This window comes from Rhinoderma darwinii, chromosome 2 (assembly GCF_050947455.1).
Source record: "Rhinoderma darwinii isolate aRhiDar2 chromosome 2, aRhiDar2.hap1, whole genome shotgun sequence".
In the NCBI taxonomy this organism is placed as follows: Eukaryota; Metazoa; Chordata; class Amphibia; order Anura; family Rhinodermatidae; genus Rhinoderma; species Rhinoderma darwinii.
Window position 1 is genome coordinate 77,218,631 of NC_134688.1, and position 24,878 is coordinate 77,243,508.

The 24,878-nt window shown below is 44.5% G+C and overlaps 1 protein-coding gene across 1 annotated transcript in view; it reads right to left on the reverse strand.

The window, feature by feature from the left end:
- PHF11 (PHD finger protein 11) overlaps positions 1 to 6,612 on the reverse strand; it is a 196,737-nt gene extending 190,125 nt beyond the window's left edge. The window contains exon 1 of the mRNA XM_075851785.1: positions 6,314 to 6,612. Within this exon, the coding sequence (XP_075707900.1) occupies positions 6,314 to 6,421 (108 nt within the window). The 5' untranslated portion in view covers positions 6,422 to 6,612. The remainder of the gene's footprint in view (positions 1 to 6,313) is intronic.
- Positions 6,613 to 24,878: the final 18,266 nt, after the last annotated feature.

A 24,878-nucleotide genomic window follows, 5' to 3' on the forward strand; every position in this document is an offset into this window, starting at 1 on the left:
AAACAGCCGAAAAAACGGTGCGAAAACGCCGCGAAAAACGTGAGTTGCTCAAAAAACGTCTGAAAATCAGGTGCTGTTTTCCCTTGAAAACAGCTCCGTATTTTCAGACGTTTTTGGCTCAGCGTGTGAACATACCCTCAGGGCTCTTTGGATCATTGTAATCAATCTCAGACACCTGTGATAATTAGTTAGCCAGGTGTGCCCAATCAAAGGAAAACTACTTAAGGGCCTGTTCACATCACCGTTCATTTCCGTTCCGGGGTTCCGTCTGAGGGTTCCGTCGGGTTAACCCCGCAACGGAAAGTGAAACTGACAGCACAGCTTCCATTTCAGTCACCATTGATCTCAATGGTGACGGAAACATCGCTAATGCTTTCCGTTCGTCACCATTCCGTCTGTTTCCGGTTTTCCGACGGAATCAATAACGCAGTCGACTACGCTATTGATTCCTTCGGAAAACCGGAAACCAGACGGAATGGTGACGAACGGAAAGCATTAGCGATGTTTCCGTCACCATTGAGATCAATGGTGACTGAAACGGAAGCTGTGCTGTCAGTTTCACTTTCCGTTGCGGGGTTCACCCGACGGAACCCCGGAACGGAAATTAACGGTGATGTGAACAGGCCCGAAGAAGGTCGTTCAACATTATTAAGCAGGCCACAGGTTTCAATCAATATGGGAAAGAAAAAGGATCTCTCTGCTGCCGAAAAGCGTGAAATAGTGCAATACCTTGGACAAGGTATGAAAACATTGGATATTTCAAGAAAACGTAAGCGTGATCATCGTACTGTGAAAAGATTTGTGGCTGATTCAGAGCACAGACGGCTTCGTTCAGATAAAGGCATAATGAGGAAGGTTTCTGCCAGACAAATTAATAGGATTAGGAGAACAGCTGCTAAAATGCCATTGCAAAGAAGCAAACAGGTATTTGAAGCCGCTGGTGCCTCTGGAGTCCCGCGAACCTCAAGGTGTAGGATCCTCCAGAGGTTTGCAAGTGTGCATAAAGCTATTATTCGGCCATCCCTAAACAATGCTCATAAGCAGAAACGGTTGCAGTGAGCTCAGAAATACATGAAGACTAATTTTCAAACCGTGTTGTTTACTGATGAGTGCCGTACAAACCTGGATGGTCCAGATGGATGGAGTAGTGGATGGTTGGTGAATGGCCACCATGTCCCAACAAGGCTGTGATGTCAGCAAGGAGGTGGCGGAGTCATATTTTGGGCTGGAATCATGGGGAGAGAGCTGGTAGGCCCCTTTAGGGTCCCTGTGAAAATGACCTCTGCAAGGTACGTAGGAGTTTATGACTGACCACTTTCTTCCGTGGTACAAAAAGAAGAACCGTGCCTTCCGTAGCAAAATTATCTTCATGCATGACAATGCACCATCTCAAGCTCTGGGAGGCTATTCTGACATTCTGCAAAGATATTCAAGCAGAAACTGCCCAAATACTCACAAATTCAATGGATGCAAGAATTGTGAAGGTGATATCAAAGAAGGGGTCCTATGTTAACATGTAACTTGGCCTGCTAAGTTTTTTTGATTGAAAGAGCTTTTCATTTCTGTAAATATGACCATTCAACAAATTACCATTTTAGTTCTCTTTACAACCTTTAAAAGGTTTTGATCTCTGTTGTGCATAATAATTTGAAACAGTGCATTTTGAGTTTTTTACTTCTAAAAAAAAATCTGTTATCATTAGGAGATTTGTTCAATAAAATTCGCATTATACTCCAACGGTTGATGGCTTGAAGATTATACTGACTGTCATTTGCATCGACTATTTAGGAAAATCGGCAAAAAATAACATTTGCATAATAATTTGGAATGCAGTGTACACCGTGGAGGAGGCCTACACCATGCCGTGTTCAGACACAGATACCTCCAGCCATGATGAGGAACATTTCCTAATAATCAACTGATAGTGAAGAACCCCCACAAAAGGTAGAATAGGCAGACTCCAATGGTGTGCCCCCAAATTACAGAATTAATCGCTGCCCCGGGAATAAAAATTTAGACCAACGGGCACAGGAAGCTGGATATTTTAAAAATCTTTTTTTCACAGAAGAGTTAGTGAACCTGACGGTTAGACAAACCAATCTGTACACATCTCAATTTCTGGCAAGTCACCCCACATCTTGCTATGCAAGAAGCCGGATGTGGCATCCCACTGATGCCACAGAAATGCCCAAATTTTGGGGGCCTTTTCAGAATATGGGTCCTACTATTGCCCCAGTGATGTACTATATGATACACCAATGTACAGGGCTGTGATGATGAGAACATGATTTGAAGCGCTGTTAAAGTTTCTTCATTACACCGGAACAGCCAATGCCCTGGCCCTGGGGTCTCTGCCCATGACAGACTATTTAAAACTAGGCTACTACGGACTCATTTTAATGAGAAATTTTCAGAAGCATACACCCCATGAAAAAATATTGCCATCGATGAGTCAATTGTGCTGTTCAAGGGATTCTGGCAATATTTGCCACGTAAACGCACGTTTACTTGGCAAAGTTTACCCACGTCTATTCATGCGGACAGCCTGTGGGCATACACGAATACATGGGAGGGGTGGACCTGGCTGACCAATTGTTACAGTCATACAACACGATGAGGAAGTCACGCGTCTGGTATCAAAAGGTTGCAGGGCACCAGCACGGTGTAATTCCTTTATAATTTACCGCAAGGCAGGGGAAAATGCTGCTATCTTGAATGCCAAGCACAAGTAATTAAAGAGTCTCTGTCACCACATTATAAGTGGCCTATCTTCTACATAATGTGATCGGCGCTGTAATGTAGATTACAGCAGTGTTTTTTATTTAGAAAAACGATAATTTTTGACCGAGTTATGACCTATATTATCTTTATGCTAATGAGTTTCTTAATGGACAACTGGGCGGGTTTTACTTTTTGACCAAGTGGGCGTTGTGGAGAGAAGTGTATGACGCTGACCAATCAGTGACCAATCAGCGTCATACACTTCTCTCCATTCATGTACTCATACACAGCGTGATCTCGCGAGATCACGCTTGCTGTCACTTACTCATACATTAACGTTACTGAAGTGTCTTGAGAGTGAATAGACATCACTTCCAGCCAGGACGCGATGTCTATACACAATCCCGACACCTCGGTAACGTTCGTGTGGGACTTCATGACAGCAAGTGTGATCTCTCGAAATCACGCTGTAAATGACAGCACATCGTAAACTCGATGTGCTGTGCATTAATTCCTCAAAAAAAAAAATGTAGGCTCAAACTACCAACTACACCCATGAACAAAATTCCATGGGGTGTAGTTTCCAAAATGGGGTCACTTCTTTGGGGTTTCCAATGCACTGGTACATCAGGGCCTCTGCAAATGTGACATGGCACCCAAAAACCATCTATGCAAAATACAAACGGCACCCCTGGCCTTCTGAGCCCTGCAGTGGGTGCAAACAGCAGTCTATTACCACATATGGGGGTATTGTTGTAATCGGGAGAAATTGCTTTACAAATGTGGAGGTGCTTTATCTCTTTTATTCCTTGTGAAAATTAAAGTAAGGGCCGATTTACACAAATGTGATATACGTCCGTGCAACGCGCGTGATTTTTCACGCGCCTCGCACGGACCTATATTAGTCTATGGGGCCGCGCAGACAGTCCGTGATTTCTACGTAGCGGGTGTCCGCTGCGTAAAACTCACGACATGTCCTATATTTCTGGGTTTCTCACGCATCACGCACCCATTGAAGTCAATGGGTGCGTGAAAATCACGCGCACCACACGGAAGCACTTCCGTGGGACGTGCGTGATTAGCGCAAGAGCAGTTAAAAGTATGATTGTAACCAGAAAACACACACGCTCGTGTAAATCCGCCCTCAAGGTGACAGCTCCTCTTTTAGTGGTTTAAATTAAGACCGTTTCAGTTTAAACTCTGCAGCTTCTATGTATCACAGTACATAGAAGCTGTAGAATTCAATATTCCCACCGAATCTGAGCTGGTTTGTCGGCTTGTTCTACAGCGGCTTCTGCCTTCTTCTGAACGATCATCTGAGCTCAATTCTAAACAAGTTGAAGTTGATCAAGTTGTAGGACGAGTCGACAGACCGGCGCTCTGTCGGATTTGGCTGAAAATTCTGTAGCTTCCATGTACAGTGATACATAAAGCTGCAGAAGTGAATAGGTGAATTTTTTGTTTAACATAAAGAATTTTTATGTCAAAATTCATGCATTTCATTTTAAAACAAGCCCCAAAAGAGGTCTTTAGCCTTTAACTTTTATATACGAGGAGTGGTCTGTCGTTGCAAGAGCCGCTATTTGTTAGAAGGACCTCTATGATGTCCATTTGTCCTGATAGAGTATATGGAAAGAGGTCATCCTATTGAGACAACCCTTTAATAATGTTAATAATTTTACTTATAGTTAAGATATTTTAGGCAGAATATATGTCTGTAGATTACAACATTCTGTCATGCAGTGCCACGATAGGGACAATATATTGCCCTGATATTGCCAGTAACTGGCAAGGTAGTCAGTGCATACAGTGCCCACATGATGTCATGTCCAAATTAATAGTGCATAAATTTACCCTATAGTGGTATACAGCGCTCAGATGTTAGGACCCTACAGTGTGCAGATAATAGCACCAAACGGTGGGCAGATAATAGCAGCAAACGGTGCCCAGATAATAGCAGCAAACGGTGCCCAGATAATAGCAGCAAACGGTGCCCAGATAATAGCAGCAAACGGTGCCCAGATAATAGCAGCAAACGGTGCCCAGATAATAGCAGCAAACGGTGCCCAGATAATAGCAGCAAACGGTGGCCAGATAATAGCAGCAAACAGTGTCCAGATAATAGCAGCAAACAGTGTCCAGATAATAGCAGCAAACAGTGCCCAGATAATAGCAGCAAACAGTGTCCAGATAATAGCAGCAAACAGTGCCCAGATAATAGCAGCAAACAGTGTCCAGATAATAGCAGCAAACAGTGCCCAGATAATAGCAGCAAACAGTGCCCAGATAATAGCAGCAAACAGTGTCCAGATAATAGCAGCAAACAGTGCCCAGATAATAGCAGCAAACAGTGTCCAGATAATAGCAGCAAACAGTGCCCAGATAATAGCAGCAAACAGTGCCCAGATAATAGCAGCAAACAGTGGCCAGATAATAGCAGCAAACAGTGTCCAGATAATAGCAGCAAACAGTGTCCAGATAATAGCAGCAAACAGTGCCCAGATAATAGCACCAAACAGTGCCCAGATGACAGCACCAAACAGTGCCCAGATGACAGCACCAAACAGTGCCCAGATGACAGCACCAAACAGTGCCCAGATGACAGCACCAAACAGTGCCCAGATGACAGCACCAAACAGTGCCCAGATGACAGAATCATACAGTGCCCAGATGACAGAATCATACAGTGCCCAGATACTAGCACCATAAAGTACCAGATACTACAGTGCCCAGTCCAGATGATAGTAACATACAGTGCCCAGTCCAGATGATAGTAACATACAGTGCCCAGTCCAGATGATAGTAACATACAGTGCCCAGTCCAGATGATAGTAACATACAGTGCCCAGTCCAGATGATAGTAACATACAGTGCCCAGTCCAGATGATAGTAACATACAGTGCCCAGTCCAGATGATAGTAACATACAGTGCCCAGTCCAGATGATAGTAACATACAGTGCCCAGTCCAGATGATAGTAACATACAGTGCCCAGTCCAGATGATAGTAACATACAGTGCCCAGTCCAGATGATAGTAACATACAGTGCCCAGTCCAGATGATAGTAACATACAGTGCCCAGTCCAGATGATAGTAACATACAGTGCCCAGTCCAGATGATAGTAACATACAGTGCCCAGTCCAGATGATAGTAACATACAGTGCCCAGTCCAGATGATAGTAACATACAGTGCCCAGTCCAGATGATAGTAACATACAGTGCCCAGTCCAGATGATAGTAACATACAGTGCCCAGTGAGATGCGCAATCTGATAACACGTCACAGCCTTTCCTAATTGCTGAAAGAGAACTTCGTTTCAGGCAGCAGCTCCTCCAGAGCAGAGATCTAGGGAGAGACCGCAAGTTCTTACATAGGATTCCCATGACAAACAGACCGCCATTTTGAGTCCCCAAACCCAGTCCACAGCTCTTCACGGACCTTCCCTGATCCCAGTGCTCCCTACTTACTAGCCGCGTCTACCACATACGCAGGCGCCGTAACACAACCCAGCTGCCCCGCAGAACTACCATACGGACTGGATACAGGACCCAGCGTGTCACTCTGTGGAGAGGCCGCCCCTCCCCGCGCTCACCATGCAGTTGTAGTGCGCCACTATTCTCCCGTCCGGCGTCCTCTGCAGCGTCCCAGCCCTACTATTTGGGCCCTTATTGCAGAAGGCGCAGGTGTCGGGTGGGGACATGATGGAGGAATCCTCAGCACAGCTCCAGTCTCTGCTCCCAGGTGGAGGAAGTGTCCGGCGGCTCTACAGTTTCGTTTCTGCCGATTTCACTTTCCATTACGCAATGATATAGCGTGTGTTATAGCCGCCGCCGGCACTGACGCTGGAGAAGTCGGTTCCGTTTCTTGATTTTCCTGTTTACATGGAAATATTTGTTGTTTTTTTTATATGTGCGGGAAACTATGGAGAATATATCTCAATAATCAATCACTGAACAAGAATAAAGTTGAAAGCGGCCAGGAAACAAAAATAATTGGCACAAAATTGGGCATCAAAGCGGGTAACCAGGAGTGGGATTTAAAGGGTGAAGTTACTGAAGATGTCATGATTTATAAAAATTTTAATTATATTGCTTTTTTAATATTTGTTATATTTATTTATATATTTATTATATAAATATTTATATTTATTTTTTAATATTTATAATTTTATATTTAATGTAATATTAATGTTAATATTTAATATTAACACAATTTTTATTTATTTGTGTTCTTAATTTTTACTGTATTCATACTTTTACTTCTCTGGGGGCTGCCATTTTTTTTCATCTCTGTATGTGTCGATTAACGACACATACACAGATGGAATACGGCACATACATCCCCATAGAGAATGCGAACGGGAGCCGTTCCATTCTCAGAAGCGTACGCTCCCACACAGACCAAAACGAAGCTCGTTCGTAGAGAAAAATCCGGCGCCATTTTAATGTGGACCGGATGCCGCTGCCGGACAGTAAGATAACTACTTCCAGCCATATGTTCAACGAAGCGAAGGCGCAAGGAAGAGGAGCGGCAAGAACTTTGTTAGACCAGCAGCGGCAGGTGCAGGTAATTTATGTTCGTGTATGATGTGCGTATTATGTTTGTGTATGTTCATGTGATATACTGTCTGCTGAGCCCTGTATCTAATCCTCCTACCACTGTGCAGTCTCAGAATATGGCGGCACACGGTGTCGGAGGTTTGAAGACATTCAAACCCCTTCTCCTGTCCACCCCAAATTTGCAGCATAAATCAATGAGGTTGCTTTACCACATGCCAATGCTACAATTTTTGGAACTGCTCCCTCTAGTGGTCAGCACATGGAAATTTTATAAATTAGAATCTAATTTAAAATATTTCCTGACTTGTGAAAAAATTAAAACAATGTGTAATCAGTTATATACTAATTGTTTAACTGAAAAAAATAAAATAAAAATTCTAGCGACACATCCCCTTTAAGGCCACTGGTCTCACACAGCTGGCACATAGGGATGCCCCACATAACAATTAAGGCTTTATTCACACGACCACATTGACGCGTATAGTATAATAAATTGGCTAGACGCTTTATGCAATTTTTCTCTTCCTTACACCACTTCATGGCTGGTATGCATTACATCTATTACGCCACGTACACTATTTTTTTGGGTGCAATTGGTACAAGAATTCTGCCGCATTTTGCTTAGTAAGTTTCACCCATTGTTTTTGTTTGCCAAAATAACATCTTGCTGACGAAAAACAGATAAAGATTAATTCCAAATAAAAGTTTTCTGTTCGTGTGGATGATGGAATCATTACAAAATTCTCAAACACACTAGTCACAAATTCTTTTTGAGCAAAAACTAATAGTAAATCCCAGAGCATCTGAAGGATTACACCACGTGGATGTTTTACTGTAAGATTCTTTTTGGATTGTAAGGGTATGTTCACACGCAAACTCAAAAACAGCCCCTGATTTTCAGACTTTTTTTGCGCAACTCGCGTATTTTGCAGCATTTTTTACGGCCGTTTTTGGAGCTGTTTTCCATAGAGTCTATGAGAAAACGGCTCCAAAATCGTCCCAAGAAGTGTCCTGCACTTCTTTTGACGAGCCGTCATATTACGCGCCGTCTTTTGACAGCGACGTGTAAAACGACAGCTCGTCTGCACAGAACATTGTAAGACCCATTGCAAGCAATGGGCAGATGTTTGCCGTTGTATTGGATCCGTCTTCTGAGGCGTGATTTTAGGTGTAAAACGCTTCCATTACTCCTGAAAATTGGTTGTGTGCACATACCCTAAGAGATAATGGCATGTACATACACTACTGACGAGTAAGACTATGTAAGCCTTTGAAAGGGATATTTTTTTTTTTAATAAAGAGGTCAATCAGCTGCTCTGTATTCTGTATACATAGAATCTGTATCTTACACTGAATCCTGTACCCGTCAGGTCCGCGGTACTGACGGTTCAGTGTCAGAGGGTCACGCAGGATCCAGCTCTTATCCATCACATCTAAGTTCATAACTTAGATGTGATGGATTACAGGTGGATCCTGCGTGTCGACCCACAGGACCAGCTGACACAGAATTCAGGTCTTAGCGCTTTCGAAGGTGTACATATAGCCTTTAACAATAAAACAAGTTTAAAGTGTAGCTAAACGTTTGACAAACTTCTGACACGTCAAAGTGACATGTCAGAAGTTTGAATTGGTGGGGGTCCGAACACTGAGACCCCCACCAATCGCTAGAACGAAGCGCTCGTGTAAGCGCTCAGCCTCTTCGTGTCTGTTCGGCTTTTTCCGGAAATAAATGTATCGGTATACGGACTCAATAGAAAGTCTTTCTACATCGGCTTTCCGGAAAAAGTCGAACAGACACAAAGTGGCTGAGCGCTCACACGAGTGTTTCAGCTGCTTCATTCTAGCGATTGGTGGGGGGCTCAGTGTTTGGACCCTCACCAATCCAAACTTCTGACATGTCATTTTGACATGTCAGAAATTTGTCAAACGTTTAGCTACACTTTAATTACTCAACAATACAGACAATAGATAAAACAAAATTAAACGTCCTCTAATATGGCCCGATATGTGCTGTGAAAACGAGCACCGATCAACGAGATAGCTTGTTTGTCAGTACTCGTTTGCTCCTTTCAAAAGTGTAGGACGAGCGATTGTTACTACGATCGCTCATGCCCATACATTTCATCATGTTGGCAGCTCATCTCTATGTGGCCACAGGGAGATGTACTGCTGACAATAATATTTCTTGCAGCATAAACTGGCCTTAAAGAGGCTCTGTCACCACATTATAAGTGCCCTATCTCCTACATAAGGAGATGGGCGCTGTAATGTAGGTGACAGTAATGCTTTTTATTTTAAAAAACGATCTTTTTTCACAACGTTAGGAGCGATTTTGGTTTATGCTAATGAGCTTTCTTAATGCCCAAGTGGGCGTACTTTTACTTTCGACCAAGTGGGCGTTGTACAGAGGAGTGCATGACGCTGACCAATCGGCATCATGCACTCCTCTCCATTCATTTACACTGCACTAGCGATATAGATATATCGCTATGTGCAGCCTCATACACAAACCCTAACATTACTACAGTGTCCTGATAATGAATACACATGACCATCCAGCCTGGACGTCATGTGTACTCAGAATCCTGACACTTCTGACTCTTTTTTTGTGAGATTCCGGCAAGTGAAACCAAATCTCGTTTAGCTCCGAGATCTCGCGAGATTTCGTATCCGTTGCTGGAATCTCACAGAAAAGAGTCAGAAGTGTCAGGATTCTGAGTACACATGACGTCCAGGCTGGATTTCATGTGTATTCATTATCAGGCCACTGTAGTAATGTTAGGGCTTGTGTATGAGGCTGCACATAGTGATATAACTATATCGCTAGTGCAGAGTAAATGAATGAAGAGGAGTGCATGATGCCGATTGGTCAGCGTCATGCACTCCTCTGTACAACGCCCACTTGGTCGAAAGTAAAAGTACGCCCACTTGGGCATTAAGAAAGCTCATTAGCATAAACCAAAATCGCTCCTAACGTTGTGAAAATAGATCGTTTTTTAAAATAAAAAGCATTACTGTCACCTACATTATAGCGCCGATCTCCTTATGTAGGAGACAGAGATTTTTGCGACTCATCGCTGTGATTCTGCCGCAAATATTGCAACAGACAGTGCTTTGTTGCGGTTTTAAGCACCCCATTGAATTCAATGGGTAAACCCGCAACACAAGAGTTGCGTATCCGCAGAATTAATTAACATGCTGCAGTTGAAGCAACCGCACCGCAGTTCAATTTATGTGCGGACATTTCGGCGGATATTTACCGCAGTGTGGGAACAAGATTTGTTGAAATCCCACCCACACTGCTGCTACTGTAATATGCTGCCGATTTTCCGCAATTAATCCATTGTGGAAAATCCGCAGTGTTTATGTTGTGTGTGTGTTACTACCAAACAACTGATGACTTATCCACCAGATAGGTCATCAGTATATCACCCAGTGGCGGATTATAATATAGGCGTTTCGGGCGGCCGCCCGGGGCCCAAGCTTTTAGGGGGCCCATCGCACATCGCACATCATTTTAAATCGCTTAAGGTCGGACTCACTAATGGCCGTTCACAAGAAGCGCCGCTAATGGCCGTTGAGAGGGAGGGGCGGGCGGACTGCAGCAGAGGGCAGCGCAGTGCTGATGAGGAGGAGGGGGGATGGATATCAATTGCTGGATAGGACTAGCAGACGTGCGTCTGCTAGCCGTGGTAGAACACGCCCCTCTGACGCTTCACGTACTGCCAGTGAGGAACAGACGAGAAGGGCGGTGGTCGAGCAACGAGGAGGTTAGTGTTCATGTTCGTCTCCATCTTAATTTACATCTAAGTGACTCCAGAGGACTCCATGAAGGGGGGAATAACCCCCCATCCCATCCCCCATAGAGCTCTCAGGATTTCAGTATTTATTATACAGCAGGGGGGGTTTGAGCGGTGTAACTCACTGCAGAGGACTCTATGGGGGGACAATAATTTCCCTCCATAGACACTCAGCAGTGAGTTACACGCTCAAATCTCCCTGCTGTATAATAAATACTGAAATACTGAGGGCTCTATGGGGGATGGGATGGGGGGTTATTCCCCCCTTCATGGAGTCCTCTGGAGTCACTTAGATGGTTAGAACCCCCCTCCCCCATTCAGTATAATCCCCCCTTCCCATAGAGCCCTCACTAGTTACTAATATATTACAAGGGTAAGTCAAATTGTCTGACTTCTGGGGGCTGTATAGGGGGGTCTGAGCGACGGGCTCTATGGGGGGGGGCTACCCCCACCCCACAGAGATGTCAGAATCAGACACTCAGACCTCCCTATAGAGCCCCCAGAAGTCAGACAAACTCACCTCCCCTTGCAATATAATCCCCCCATACAGCCCTCAGTTTTCCCATAAGAAAAATGTATGACATATCCACCATCCGTAAGTCCCATAAAACTGAATGATGGTTACGGAAGCAGTGTCTCTCGCCGACTCCCTCTGATCACTAAAACTAAGCGTCGGAAGCACTCGTGTGAGCGCTGAGCCACTTGGTTTCTGTTTCCGGAAAGCTGAGCAGCTTATGTACGGGCTCATAGAAAGTCAATGAGCCCGTACACCGCTACTTTGGCTTTCCGGAAAAAGCCAAACAGAAATGAAGTGGCTCTTTGCTCACATGAGCGCTTCTGCCGCTTAGTCTCCGCACCCGGACCCCCACCCATCAAAAGTTCTGACATGTCACTATGACATGTTAGAAGTTTGTTAAAAATTTACTTACGACTTCCGGTTCCGGCGCTGCCATGTGAGGAGGGAGAAAAGAGCTCTCCGGACCTACGCTGCAAAATAACACCGACTAACATAGCCAGCAATCCCAAAAATCACACCGAGAGCGTTAGTGGTGATACTGCACGGCGGGGCAGGCAGACAAACGGAATTCTGAAATTCCGACATCAGCAGAAGACTCACCGTGTGTGCCGGAGGTCGTAGTTGCTGAGGGGTCCGAGAGGCCTTGGATCGGACTACGGAGAAGCCGAGAAGTACCGCCCCTAAGACATCGAGCAGAGAAAAGACAAGGCAATCAACTGCACAGGTATAGTGCAAGTGATATATAAGATCACATATTAAAGTGAGGAGCACATTTTGGCGCCAAATAACAGCCGCGTATCAGGAGATAAGGGGAGTCATCTTTCACAGAGCTCAGAGGTAGTTCCACGCTGGATCAGTCTCGGCCCCTTGCAACACGCATATCCTGACAAAAAATAAGTCTTGTATCTAAAGATAGCAACCACAAACTTGAAAAAGGGCAAGATGCCACCGGTTACCCGGAAAGAGAAGCAGGAGATAAGCCGGCCATCCTCAGATCAGGAAGACATAATGTCAGACGAAGAAGAGGGGGAGGGGACCTCGGCAAAGATAAACTACAAGAAGCTTGCTATAGAAGTAGCCAAACGTATTACACCCGACATCAAAGACACCCTGGCTAATACTGTATCAGACTCATTGAAAGCACTACAAAACGAAGTGTCACAGCATGGCACACGCTTAGATGAAATCGAACAGAGAGTATCTATGCTAGAGGATGATGCAGCAGACGCACATGGCACACTGCAGGAACTAATGGCAGAGAAACAAAAGATGTTATCCAAGATTGATGATCTAGAAAACAGGTCAAGGCGAAATAATATCCGGATAGTGGGAATACCGGAAACAGTACCGGCCACACACCTAAAACGCCTCTGCGAATACGACCTACCGAAAACGCTAAACATGGAGGGGCCATGCAAAGTCGAGAGAGCACATAGAGTGGGACCCGACAGACAAAATTTACCGCAGCATCTCGGTCAGATGAAGAGAGCGCGACAAGTTATAGTGCGTTACTTAGATTACTCTGATAAAGAAACGCTGCTCCGCTTGTATAAATCCAGACAAGGACCGACGAGAATGAATGGTGGCACGGTCATGCTGTTTGGCGACTATTCCGCGGAAGTCTCAAAAAAAAGGAAATTATTCAGCAAAATCTGCACAGCATTCCATAACCAGGGAATGAAGTTCCAGCTACAATATCCGGCGACACTAAAAGTCACAACACCAAGTGGTACCCTGCAGACATACACGGATCACCAGGAGGCGGAAGCGGTGTATAAGGATTTACTTAAAGACTGAAACGCCGACAGCAGAAAACAAAGTTTCCAGAGGACGCTCGCAGCAGAGAACATCGCATACACAGGGACCACCGCCGAAAGAAAAAAGACCGCCGCAGACCCCAAGGCACGGGTAGCAGACACCCAGATCTACAAGCGAGTCGGCTCCTAGGTCGAAGGGAGTCGTGAGTAACAGAGACTAATGGAATTGGAAATAATTAGTCTGTTATTTGATATATATGATATGTATAGCATTAGCCGAGGCTAAATGATATGGGATAATAGCGAGATAAAGTTAAATCAGAAAAATGCATAATCATATTGGTTACAGATGTATTGTAAAAAAGGGGATTGCTGACTAGGCCACAAATAGATGTAGGGTAGAGAACATCACATGACAGAAAAAAGAGAAGTCCTGAGAAGAAATGAGGGGGGGAGTTGGGAATCTCCGAAGAACGTGGAGAAGGTTAAATTGTTATTTAATAGTTGTGTTGTATGGTTAATTGGTGGTCACATTAATTTAATTGAGTTATATTACACCAAATTCAAAACTCTTAGACACTCCTTATTGACATGGAACAATCACTATATGTCACAGACACAGGGCCAGACAACAAAATCACTAAATAGAAATACCCTCTATGAAAGTAGTGACATGGAATGTTAAGGGGCTCTTATCCCCACACAAAAGATCGATGATAATACGCCATCTTGGTAAAATGAAAGCTGACTTAGCTTTGCTCCAGGAAACGCACCTGGAAGAAAAAGATTTTTGTAGAATGCGTAAATTTTGGGTGGGAATGGTATATGGCTCCCCGGCAATTCAAAAAAAAAATGGGGTAATGATCTTAATACACAAGAACTTTGCAGCCACATTGCGAGCGAAAAATGTAGACACCGAAGGACGAGTACTGCAAATACTGCTAGACACACCACTGGGAGAAATTAGTGTATACAATATATATGCACCAAACACAAACAATAGGACTTATTTTCAGAACCTTCAAACATCGATTATAGCTGACACGTGTACGATGAAGTTGATAGGGGGAGATTTTAATTCTGTAGTATGCGCGGATGAGGATAGGAGACGAAACAACCGGGCTCCGGCGTTAGCCACAGATGGCATATTGCCTGACTTTACACACGATACACAACTAACTGATAGCTGGAGATATAGCCATCCGGATGACAGGGAATACTCCTACTTCTCTTCATACCACAAATCCTGGTCCAGAATAGATTACATTTTTTTAAGCCATCAGCTACTACAGCGCGTAGAACAGGTAGATATCACTGACATGATTATATCAGACCACGCACCAGTACGGCTAGTGCTGGCAGACGCGCACCCCAGGGGGGATTTTTTCCCATGGAGATTCCCTTCAAATCTAGCAGAAGATGGAGACTTTCAACAGCGGATAAGGGGATGGTGGTTGGAATATGCCAGTGATAATGCGGAACATGCTACTGATCAGGCGTTATTCTGGGAGACGGCTAAAGCAGTATTGCGAGGGAGGCTTATATCATACATTACATTCAAGAAAAAACAGACACAACAGCAATACAGAGAAAGTAGTGACAGTCTGAGAGCGGCATACTCCTCATTCCTAGCTGATCCTAAACCTGAAAAAAAACATAAATGGATAGAAGCTAGAAGACAGTTTGAAATATGGTTAGATAAAAAGGAGAAGTTTGGGAGGTCAATCTACGAAGCCAAGCTTTTTAGATTCGGCAATAAGGCAGGTAAGATGCTGGCGGGATTGTCTAGAGGCTTCCGTCCTCACACACATATTACCAAACTGAAAGATAGTGAAGGCCATATTCGAGCTAAACCCAGAGAAATGAATGACATATTTCATGCCTTTTATCAACAGCTTTACGCGACCTCTGACGAGCCCGGAGATAAAAGGGGGAGTCAGTTCTTAACCAAGCTGACCCTGCCTACTCTGGATCAGGGACAGTTAGATGATCTGAATGCGCAAATAACAGTAGAAGAATTACAGCTAACGATAAAATCATTACCAAATGGGAAAGCCCCGGGACCTGATGGGTACCCGGCGGAATTCTACAAAATCCTGCAGGAACAAATCACCCCGACACTACTGGCCTATTTTAACTCCCTGATGAGGGGTGGGTCCATCCCGGCTGCAGCGAACATGGCCCATATTAGGGTACTACCCAAACCGGGAAAAGACTTGTTATTACCGAGCTCATACAGGCCCATATCATTAATAAATCAAGATCTCAAACTAGTATCCAAGATTATGGCAGCCAGGTTAGCTCACTTAATGCCTCTCCTGATAGGTCCATCGCAAGTGGGTTTTATAAAGGGTAGATCAGCGGTCACTAACATCAGGAAAGTGTTGGGAGTCATGGACGGGACGGTGGCTTGGCCAACGTTACACAACCAATCGGCACTTGTCTTACTAGATGCGGAGAAGGCATTTGATAATGTTGAGTGGCGGTGGCTGGACATGGTCCTGGACAAATTTAACATACAAGGGGAATTTAGAGTCTATTTAAAAGCATTATATAATAATCCCACAGCGGCGGTTTGTACGCCAGGATTTAGGTCAGCAGCTTTTAGATTACACAAAGGAACACGGCAGGGCTGTCCCCTATCACCGCTTCTATTTGACTTGGCATTGGAACCATTGATACAGGTCTTAGAACATGGGCAGATACCGTGTTTCCCCGATAGTAAGACACCCCCGATTGTAAGACGTATCGGGGGTTTCAGGGGGGTCGGCTAATATAAGCCGTACCCCGAAAGTAAGACATATGTCTTACTTTCGGGGAAACACGGGGGTATTGCCGCCTCCTGCCCACTTCCGCGCCGCCCCCCTCTAAATACGTCACCGTGCCGAAATACGGTAATGCAGGATAAAAGTTAAAGAAATTCATACTTACCCGGCCGTTGTCTTGGTGACGCGTCCCTCTCTTCACATCCAGCCCGACATCCCTGGATGACGCGGCAGTCCATGTGACCGCTGCAGCCTGTGATTGACCTGTGATTGGCTGCAGCGGTCACATGGCCTGAAACGTCATCCAGGGATGTCAGGCCGGATGTCGAGAGGGACGCGTCACCAAGGCAACGGCCGGGAGACTGGACTGGAGGAAGCAGGAAGTTCTTGGTAAGTATGAACGTCTTTTCTTTTTTTTCCAATATAAGACATACCCCGAAAGTAAGACATAGTGGGGCTTTTGGGGATAAAAAGAAAGTAAGACACTGTCTTACTTTCGGGGAAACACGGTATATTCTGGCATACAAGTGGGGGAGGCAGAAGTCAAGTCTGCAGTATTTGCAGATGACATTCTGCTGTTTCTTTCTCAACCATCTAAGCATTTGCCAAAAATTTTCGAGGTGATAGGGGAGTACGGGTCATTTGCAGGTTTCAAAATAAATCCAACCAAAAGCGAGCTTTTAGGATTAACAGCGCACAATCATACTACAGATACCAACCTCCAACACCTGGGGATTAAGATTGCGAAAGCGCAGATAACATATTTGGGGATTCGGATTGGGCGGACCCCAGGAACTTTATACCACCTGAATTATGAACATATCTTCCGAAAAATAAAGCTAGAACTGCAAAAGTGGAGTGCATTGCCGCTCTCCATTTTTGGCAGATGTCATCTGGTCAAGATGATATCATTCTCTAGACTATTGTATCCACTGCAAACATTACCTATTCTACTGAAGCATAAGGATGTTAAAGACTTTAACTCTGCGATAACAAAATTTATATGGTCAAATAAGCGACCCAGAATAGCGCTAGTTAAATTACAGGGATATCATTGGCAGGGGGATGTTAACATTCCAAATCTGAGAGGTTATAATATTGCTAGCCTTTTCTGTCATGTTTTAGACTGGATACACAAAACAAACCACTATTCCAATCAAAGGCTGGAATCAGCACTAGCAGGAGAGTGTGACCTCCGAGCTTTACTACACACAAAACTTGGGAGTCTCCCACAGCATGTTAAATCTTCCGTCATATTACGAGACACAATAATGTGCTGGAAGGAGATGAGGAAGAAGCAGGGACTATCTTTCCAATTGTCAAAGTATTTGCCATTATGGTCACACATACAGTTCCCGGCCGGGAGGACCAGCAGTCTGTTTACCACCTGGAAGCAAAAGGGGATAAACACAGTAAAACACATACTACATGCAACAGAACCAAGACTAAAGAAGTTACCAGAACTAGTGAGTGAATTTGGGATCCAGCCAACACACTTTCTTCAATACATGCAAGTTAGATCCTTCTGTACGCAAATAGTAGATAACTTGGAGAGAGAAATAGTAGAAAACAAATTCGATGAACTAATAGGTGAAGAACCAAATAGGAAATCCCTATCAGATTTATATAGGGCAATGAAAGATATTTATGTACAAATAGAACCAAGAAATCAATTCCCTTACTGGAGACGCATTTTCAAAACAACAGATGTTAATGCGCAGATAATAGAGGGATGGAAAACAGTGAGGAAGCATGTTATTAATGAAGTGTGGAGGGAGACGCAGTTTAAATTGATACATGCGGCCATATATGCTTTTAACATTCCACTTAGTAGTGGAGATCTAGACCGAAAACATGCATGCCCGAAATGTGCTCAACCACATACTGATTTATATCATGGCATTTGGTTATGCCCAGTGACACAAAGATATTGGGCAGAGATAAGAGCATATGTTACGAAAATATGGGACAGATCCATGCCACTGACACCAACACTTCTTATATTTCAATCCACAGCGTCAATGAACGCTGATGAGGAAGGGAGCTTTACACAGATACCCCCGCTAGTACACATAATAATACTTGTTGCAAAAAGATGTATACTGAAAAACTGGCTGGAAGCTACCGCACCGACACTAGATCAACTGGTGCAACAATTGAAAATATGTCTACACTCAGACAGGGTTGAAGCATTAACACATAAAGAAAGAAAAACTGCAAGCTTTTTCAAAAAATGGAAACCATTCTTGATACAGATGTGTGTGCTAGATATTGAGGCAGTGATGGAAGGGTTTCAACAAACAAAATGGTATCTCACAGAGGATCTTAAAGGGACCTTGGGTAAACTGAAGGTCAGAGTAACAAGACATTAGGTAGAAAGACATAGGGAGTGGAGAATCACGATAGGACAAGAAGGGGAAAAAAATGAGAAGGGGAAAAACCCACAAAGAAATACATAAAGAAATAAATAGAAAATAAAATAAGGACTGCCAATGTTGTTGTTATGTTAATTGTTAACAAAGTTTATTGGAAAACATGCGAAATATCAGAAACTAGGATGTAAAAGTCATTGTACCAGGATGATATTACGGCAAAAACAAAGTTATGTATATCATTGTACTTTCACCAAGATATGGGCAATGTCATACTTGGTTTCCTGTAACTGTAAAGGAAAGAGAAAAATTTTTTTTTAACAAAACTCAATAAAAACTGTTTTAAAAAAAATAAATAAATTGACTTACCCTTTAGGCCTCATTTACACGAGCGTGTGCGTTTTGCTCACGCAAAAACTGCGGCGTTTTCCGTGCGCAAAAGGCACTTAACGGCTCCATGTGTCATCAGTGTATGATGCGCGGCTGCGAGATTTTTGCGCAGCCGCCATCATTATGACTAGAGATGAGCGAACTTCTGAAAAGTTCGGTTCGGCTAGTTCGCCGAATTTCACGAAAAAGTTTGTTTCGGACCGAACCTGTAATTTCCGTGCGCCGAGCATGGTACTGTCCAGGGTGCTGATAGAGTTAATGGGCTGCACTAACTCTTTCAACAACCTTGACAGTACATGCTCGGCGCACGGAAAATACAATTTTAATGTAATAAAAAAAAAATATAAATACGTTCATACTTACATTCCTCCTGTCCGGCCTCCAGCGGTGACGTGTCATCCATGTCGCCGCTGCAGCCAGTCACAGGCTGTAGTGGCGGTCACGCACGTCAGGATGACGTCAGAAGGCCGGCCTCCAGGGATGACGCTTCATCCCACGTGACGGCCTCTGCAACCTTCAAATGATTGGCAAGTCACCACGTAATGGTAAGAGCAGAGTTCACAGCAGCACAGAGTATTTCAGGAGAGGAGCGTGCAGATTCTGTGCTGCTGTGAACTCTGTGTGAGGGGGGCCCAAGTTGTATCAACAGCCCAGGGCCCATGGTACACTTAATCCGCCACTGATATCACCGATGCAGGTCCGATACTCAGACCCAGTACCGATCAGCCGCTCTGGTGGCCTGCGGATACTGGATGTTATTGCCCATTATGTAATGTACGAGCCGGAAGCAGTTGGCTCTGTACATAGCATAGCAGCCGTCCTGCAGCTCTGCTCCTATTCACTTGAATAGGAGCAGTACTGCAGCTCGGCCGCTGTTCCGTGGCCAGAGCCAACTACTTCCGGCATGTATGTCCGGTGCTCGGAGGCAGCTGGAGCAGCTTTAATGGTGCGGGGTCCGGCGGATAGGTCATCAGTTGTCCAGTAGTGGACAACCCCTTTAAGCAGTTTGTGATTTCTGCTGCGTGCAAAATAACACTTTATGCTATTCTCCATTTTACACACAATGGAAGGAGTCACATACTTGATGTATATATTTTTCACTATATAGTAAAACGCCCGAATTACGTCTGAAACCACTGCGTGTGAACATACCCTTAGAGGGAGGTGTAGTTTGTCTCCACTTCCAAGCAATCAAGGTTTTAGCCGCAGTAAGAAGGTGATGGAAAAGCCGAGCTGAAGCCTTCCCCCAATGACCTAGGAGGGACATTCAGTAGGTAATGTAGAGGGTCCAGGGGAATATCCTGCTGCAACACCGCCGCCGCCAAGTTCTTAACCTCCAACCAGAACGGATGCACAAGGGGGCAACTCCAAAATATATGAAAAAGGTCTCCCCTCTGATCCTGACATCGCCAACAATCCAACGGGATACCCTGGTTAAAGCGATGTAAGAGGGCATGGGTATGATACCAGAACATAAGGAGTTTATATTGATTCTCTTTGTATGTTGTACAAAGAAATTTTAGCTGCTTGTGACCATACGATCTGCTATAACAAGAAAGGGATGGGTCTATCCAACAAGTTTTCCCATTTTTACATATATTTATGCTTAGGTGGGGAATGCCACCATTTTGGGGTACATATAAGTTATTGATCAAAGGGGTTGTCTGGTCATTTTTTATTGATGGCTTATCAGATCAATGGGGGTCCGACTCCCAGCACCCCTGCCAATAAACTGATGAATGCCGTGGCCTCTTCAGTGTTGAAAATGCACAGCGTTGTACACATCGGTAGTGGCTGTTCCTGGGATTGTAGCTCAGTCCCATTGACTTGAAGGGGACCGGAGCAGTAATACCAGACACAGCCGCTCTGGATGTGTACGGCGCTGTGCCTGTACACTGTGAAAAAGCCATGGCAACGAACGCCGCGGGCCATTCAGTCAGCTGATCGGTGGGGGTGACAGGAATCGGAGCCCCACCACTCTGATATTGATGGCCTATCCGAAGGACAATGTGGTGCGGTTTTTCGAACGGAATTTCTGCTGCGGAATGCAGCGCTGGGAGAAAAAAGAATGTCCATACCTACCCCCTCCCTCTTCTCTGCGCGTAGTCCAGCCTCTTTTGATGATGTTGCAGGCCATTCATCCCAGGAGGCCGGACTGCAGGACGAAGGAGAGCGTTCTGGCTAAGGGTTTGTTCACACGACAGCGCAAAATACGTCTGAAATTACGGAGCTATTTTCATAAGAAAACAGCTCCTGAATTTCAGACGTTTTTGCATGTACTCGCGTTTTTCGCGGCGTCTTTTAAGGACGTAATTGGAGCAGTTCTTCATTGGAGTCAATGAAAAACGGCTCCAAATCCGTCCCAAGAAGTGTCCTGCACTTCTTTGACGCGGGCGTAATTTTACGTGCCGTCTTTTGACAGTGACGCGTAAAATTACACCTCGTCTGCACAGAACATTGTAAAACCCATTGCAAGCAATGGGCAGATGTTTGCCGACGTATTGGAGCCGTCTTTTCAGGTGTAATTCGAGGCATAAAACGCCTCCATTACGTCTGAAAATAGGTTGTGTGCACATACCCTAAGTATGATTTTTTTATTTTTTCCCGGAGTTGTGATTTTTTGCGGCATAATCGCTGCAATTCCGCCGCAAAAGTCACAACATTTTGCTTTTCTGTTGTGGGTTTTGCATCCCCATTGAATTCAATTGAACAGAAAATCAACAAAAACACAGCACAAATTGACATGCTGCGGATTTCAATTCCGCACAGCAGGTGAATTTATAAACATTTACACTGCATTATTTCCGCAGCGTGGGCATGAGATCTTCTTAATCTCATGCACACTGCTGCTACTGTAAATGCTGCGGAATTTCCGCAGCGTTTACACTACGTGGGAACCCGGCCTTTTACTTTTTTTTTTTGTTTTGTAATAAGGCATTTTGTAGAGAGAACAAAAAAATGGGGTTTTCATTTTTTTTTATTTGGGATTTTTAATTTATTTATTATAAACTTTATTAAACAATTTGTTTTTTGTTTTTTATTAGTCCAACTATGGGACTTTACTATGCAATCATTTGATGTTTTTTTTTAATAAACTGCAAAACTTTTGTATTGCACTGTATTGTGCCTGTCAGTTAGGCCCTGCCTTTAGTAGTGGTTTGTTATACTGAAATAATTAAAAAAATAACCGCTCCTCTAAAAACCAAACCTACCTAGAAAAGAAACTGCTGGGGACCGAGAGAAGGAAGAAGAGAGCAGGGTGGCCATGTAGTCTTTGTAGTCTATTGGAGTTATGGAAACAACTGAGTACACTAGTTCTGCTGTTACTGTAACACCCATTGACTTTAATAGAGAGGTGCAGAACAGTGGTGGTAAATTATTGGCTTCAGTGGGCACGGTGTGACATAATTTCCCTGCAGCGTCCTGTCCCCAAAGCCTGATTGTCAAATCTGACTGGTCACGGTTGCGTACCAGAGAAGCCATAGTGTGAGGAAAAAATAGTAGGACGGTAACCTATCAGGGAATTGCAAAAAAAAATAATTTCATGTATTGTAGTTAATAAAGCAAATTGGTTATTATGAGATTTACCAGATCATGGGTGGGAGAAGCTGTCTTGGTGCCGAAGGCAGAGGATTCAGGATGTTCCTCCTGCCCTTCACCTTCGATCCCTAAAGTTTATCTGTTGGATGGATAATCATTTATTTATATTTTTAACAATGTTTTCATTGAATTTTAACAAGGTCATATGACATGATAGGTATTATGATTGATAATGAACTTGGGATAAGTATAGTATCAAGACTAGAGCACATGATCATGTTGGTCTCAACAAAGATGTCATCCCAAAACTTTATGTAAGTTTGTTTATACTTAAATAATAATAATAATGTATTATACATCTTGTGTGGGGTTAAATGCAGATAAATGGATACTAAAGTCAGAAGATTTTTTGAAGTTCGAGGTAGTGTAATTTAGTTTTTATTTTCCGTTTTCCAGTAACCTAGACACGATAGTGCAAACATCAGCAGCACAAACATTGGCTCGCAGGCCAGTGTAATTACACATTGGGTGCAAGAAAAAGAACAAAAACACATCTGACACAATAATGGAAACGGACACCCTATGAACCCTGAACCCGCAGCCATGCACAAAGGTCCGTAGGTAGACAAATCAGAGAGAGAGTAAAGCACAAAAGAAGATAAGACAGAAAGAGGAAAGGTAGGGAAGAAACCACACAATGCCCCCTATGCCTCAGGATTATATTCATGAAGCCATAATATTCCTGAACTCGACAGAAGATTGGAATCTGACCCAATGATACCAAGTTACGAGAAACTTACCATGGGTCCCATTCACGGATGCCGTGAGATCCTCCATTCTCATAATCTCCTGGATCTTACCGACCCACACACCAATTGACGGAGGGCAAGCTTGTCTCCACAGCGCCGGGAAACACGCTCTAGCTGCATTCACCAGATGGCGAACAACAGAGCGACGGTACATAGATAATGGCGCCTCGCACAGCTGGAGCAGGAAGAAGGCCGGTGTACACAGAAGGTGGAAATCCGTGAATTTGGAGGAGATACACCACACCTCTGAACAAAAATCTGTCAGCCACGGACACTCCCAGAAAATAGGCAAAATCGTGCCTATCTCGTCTCCACATCTCCAACACAGCAGTGACACCGCAGGAATCATTGTATGTAACCTGGAAGGAACTCTATACCAACACAATAGGATCTTAAATCCCGCCTCCTGAAACCTGCTAGCCATGGAGGACTTATGTGTCATTGTGAACAAACGGTCTTCATGTTCTGCGGTAAATGTTAGGCCCAAGTCCCTCTCCCAGCTGAGCAGGTAGGAAGGTGTGGAAAGATTGTATGGGGAAATCAGTAGAGTATATAGCCTGGACAGAGAGTGATGCAACGTGCCCGTGCCTGTACAAAGGAGCTCAAAAGGGGAACATATGCCGAAGGGTTAGGCAAGGACACGAGGAAATGTCACAATTGAGTGATCTGCCAAGCGGTAAAAGGAAGAGGGTCTGTCAGAGCAGCTAATTGTGGGCCAGTCAACCACGCCTCCCCTTGTAAGAAATGCGCAGCGTGCCCCTTACCTGCCCGCAACTAACGCCGGAATGGACCCCTATCTCGCCCCGGGGGGAATGCAGGATTGCACAGGACTGGGAACAGGGGGGAGAGAGAGACGGAGAAATCTCTGTCCAGGGAAAGACTCGGGACGCAACCGCCAAGGTGGGTACAATCGTCGGGTGTGTCCGCGCCGATAGGGGAGTATCCCTGCCCAACCATGGCAGAGCCTGCAGAGATACTGCCAGCATGGACTGCTCCATTGAGACCCACTGTTTAACCTCCATGTGCCGAAACCAATCCAGAATCGGTGACAGGTGTGAGGCCTGATGATAAGAGACGAAGTCCGGAAGACCCACCCCGCCCTCACACCTGGAACAGAAAAGCATGGAGCGGGCAATATGCGCTGGTTTCCCCACCCATATGAATCTATGGAGTAAGGACAGCAGGGCTTGACATAAGGTCCGGGGAATATGAATCGGCAGGGCCTGAAAGAGGTACAAGATCCATGGCAGTATATTCATTTTAAAAATTGCACACCTGCCGAACCAAGTAAAGGTGCCCTTCGTCCAGGAATCCAGATCGCTCTTTACACGTTGAAGAAGGGGAGGGTAGTTAACTGCGTAAAGGCGAGATAGATCCCTGGAGAGCTGTACCCCCAAATACTTGAGCGAGTCTCTAGCCCATTTGAAACAGAAGGACTCCCGACAGATCTTCCACCAGAGACTGCAGCAACGAGACATTTAGAGCCTCCGACTTCTGATAATTAATTTTGAAGTTGGACAATTTCGAGTATATACTCATCTCCGTCAGGAGATTGGGCAAAGAGATCCTGGGCGCGGTGAGAATGAAAAGCAGGTCATCCGCATACGCAGCGACCTTATGGGACTGTCCTCCCAGCAGTACACCCGCT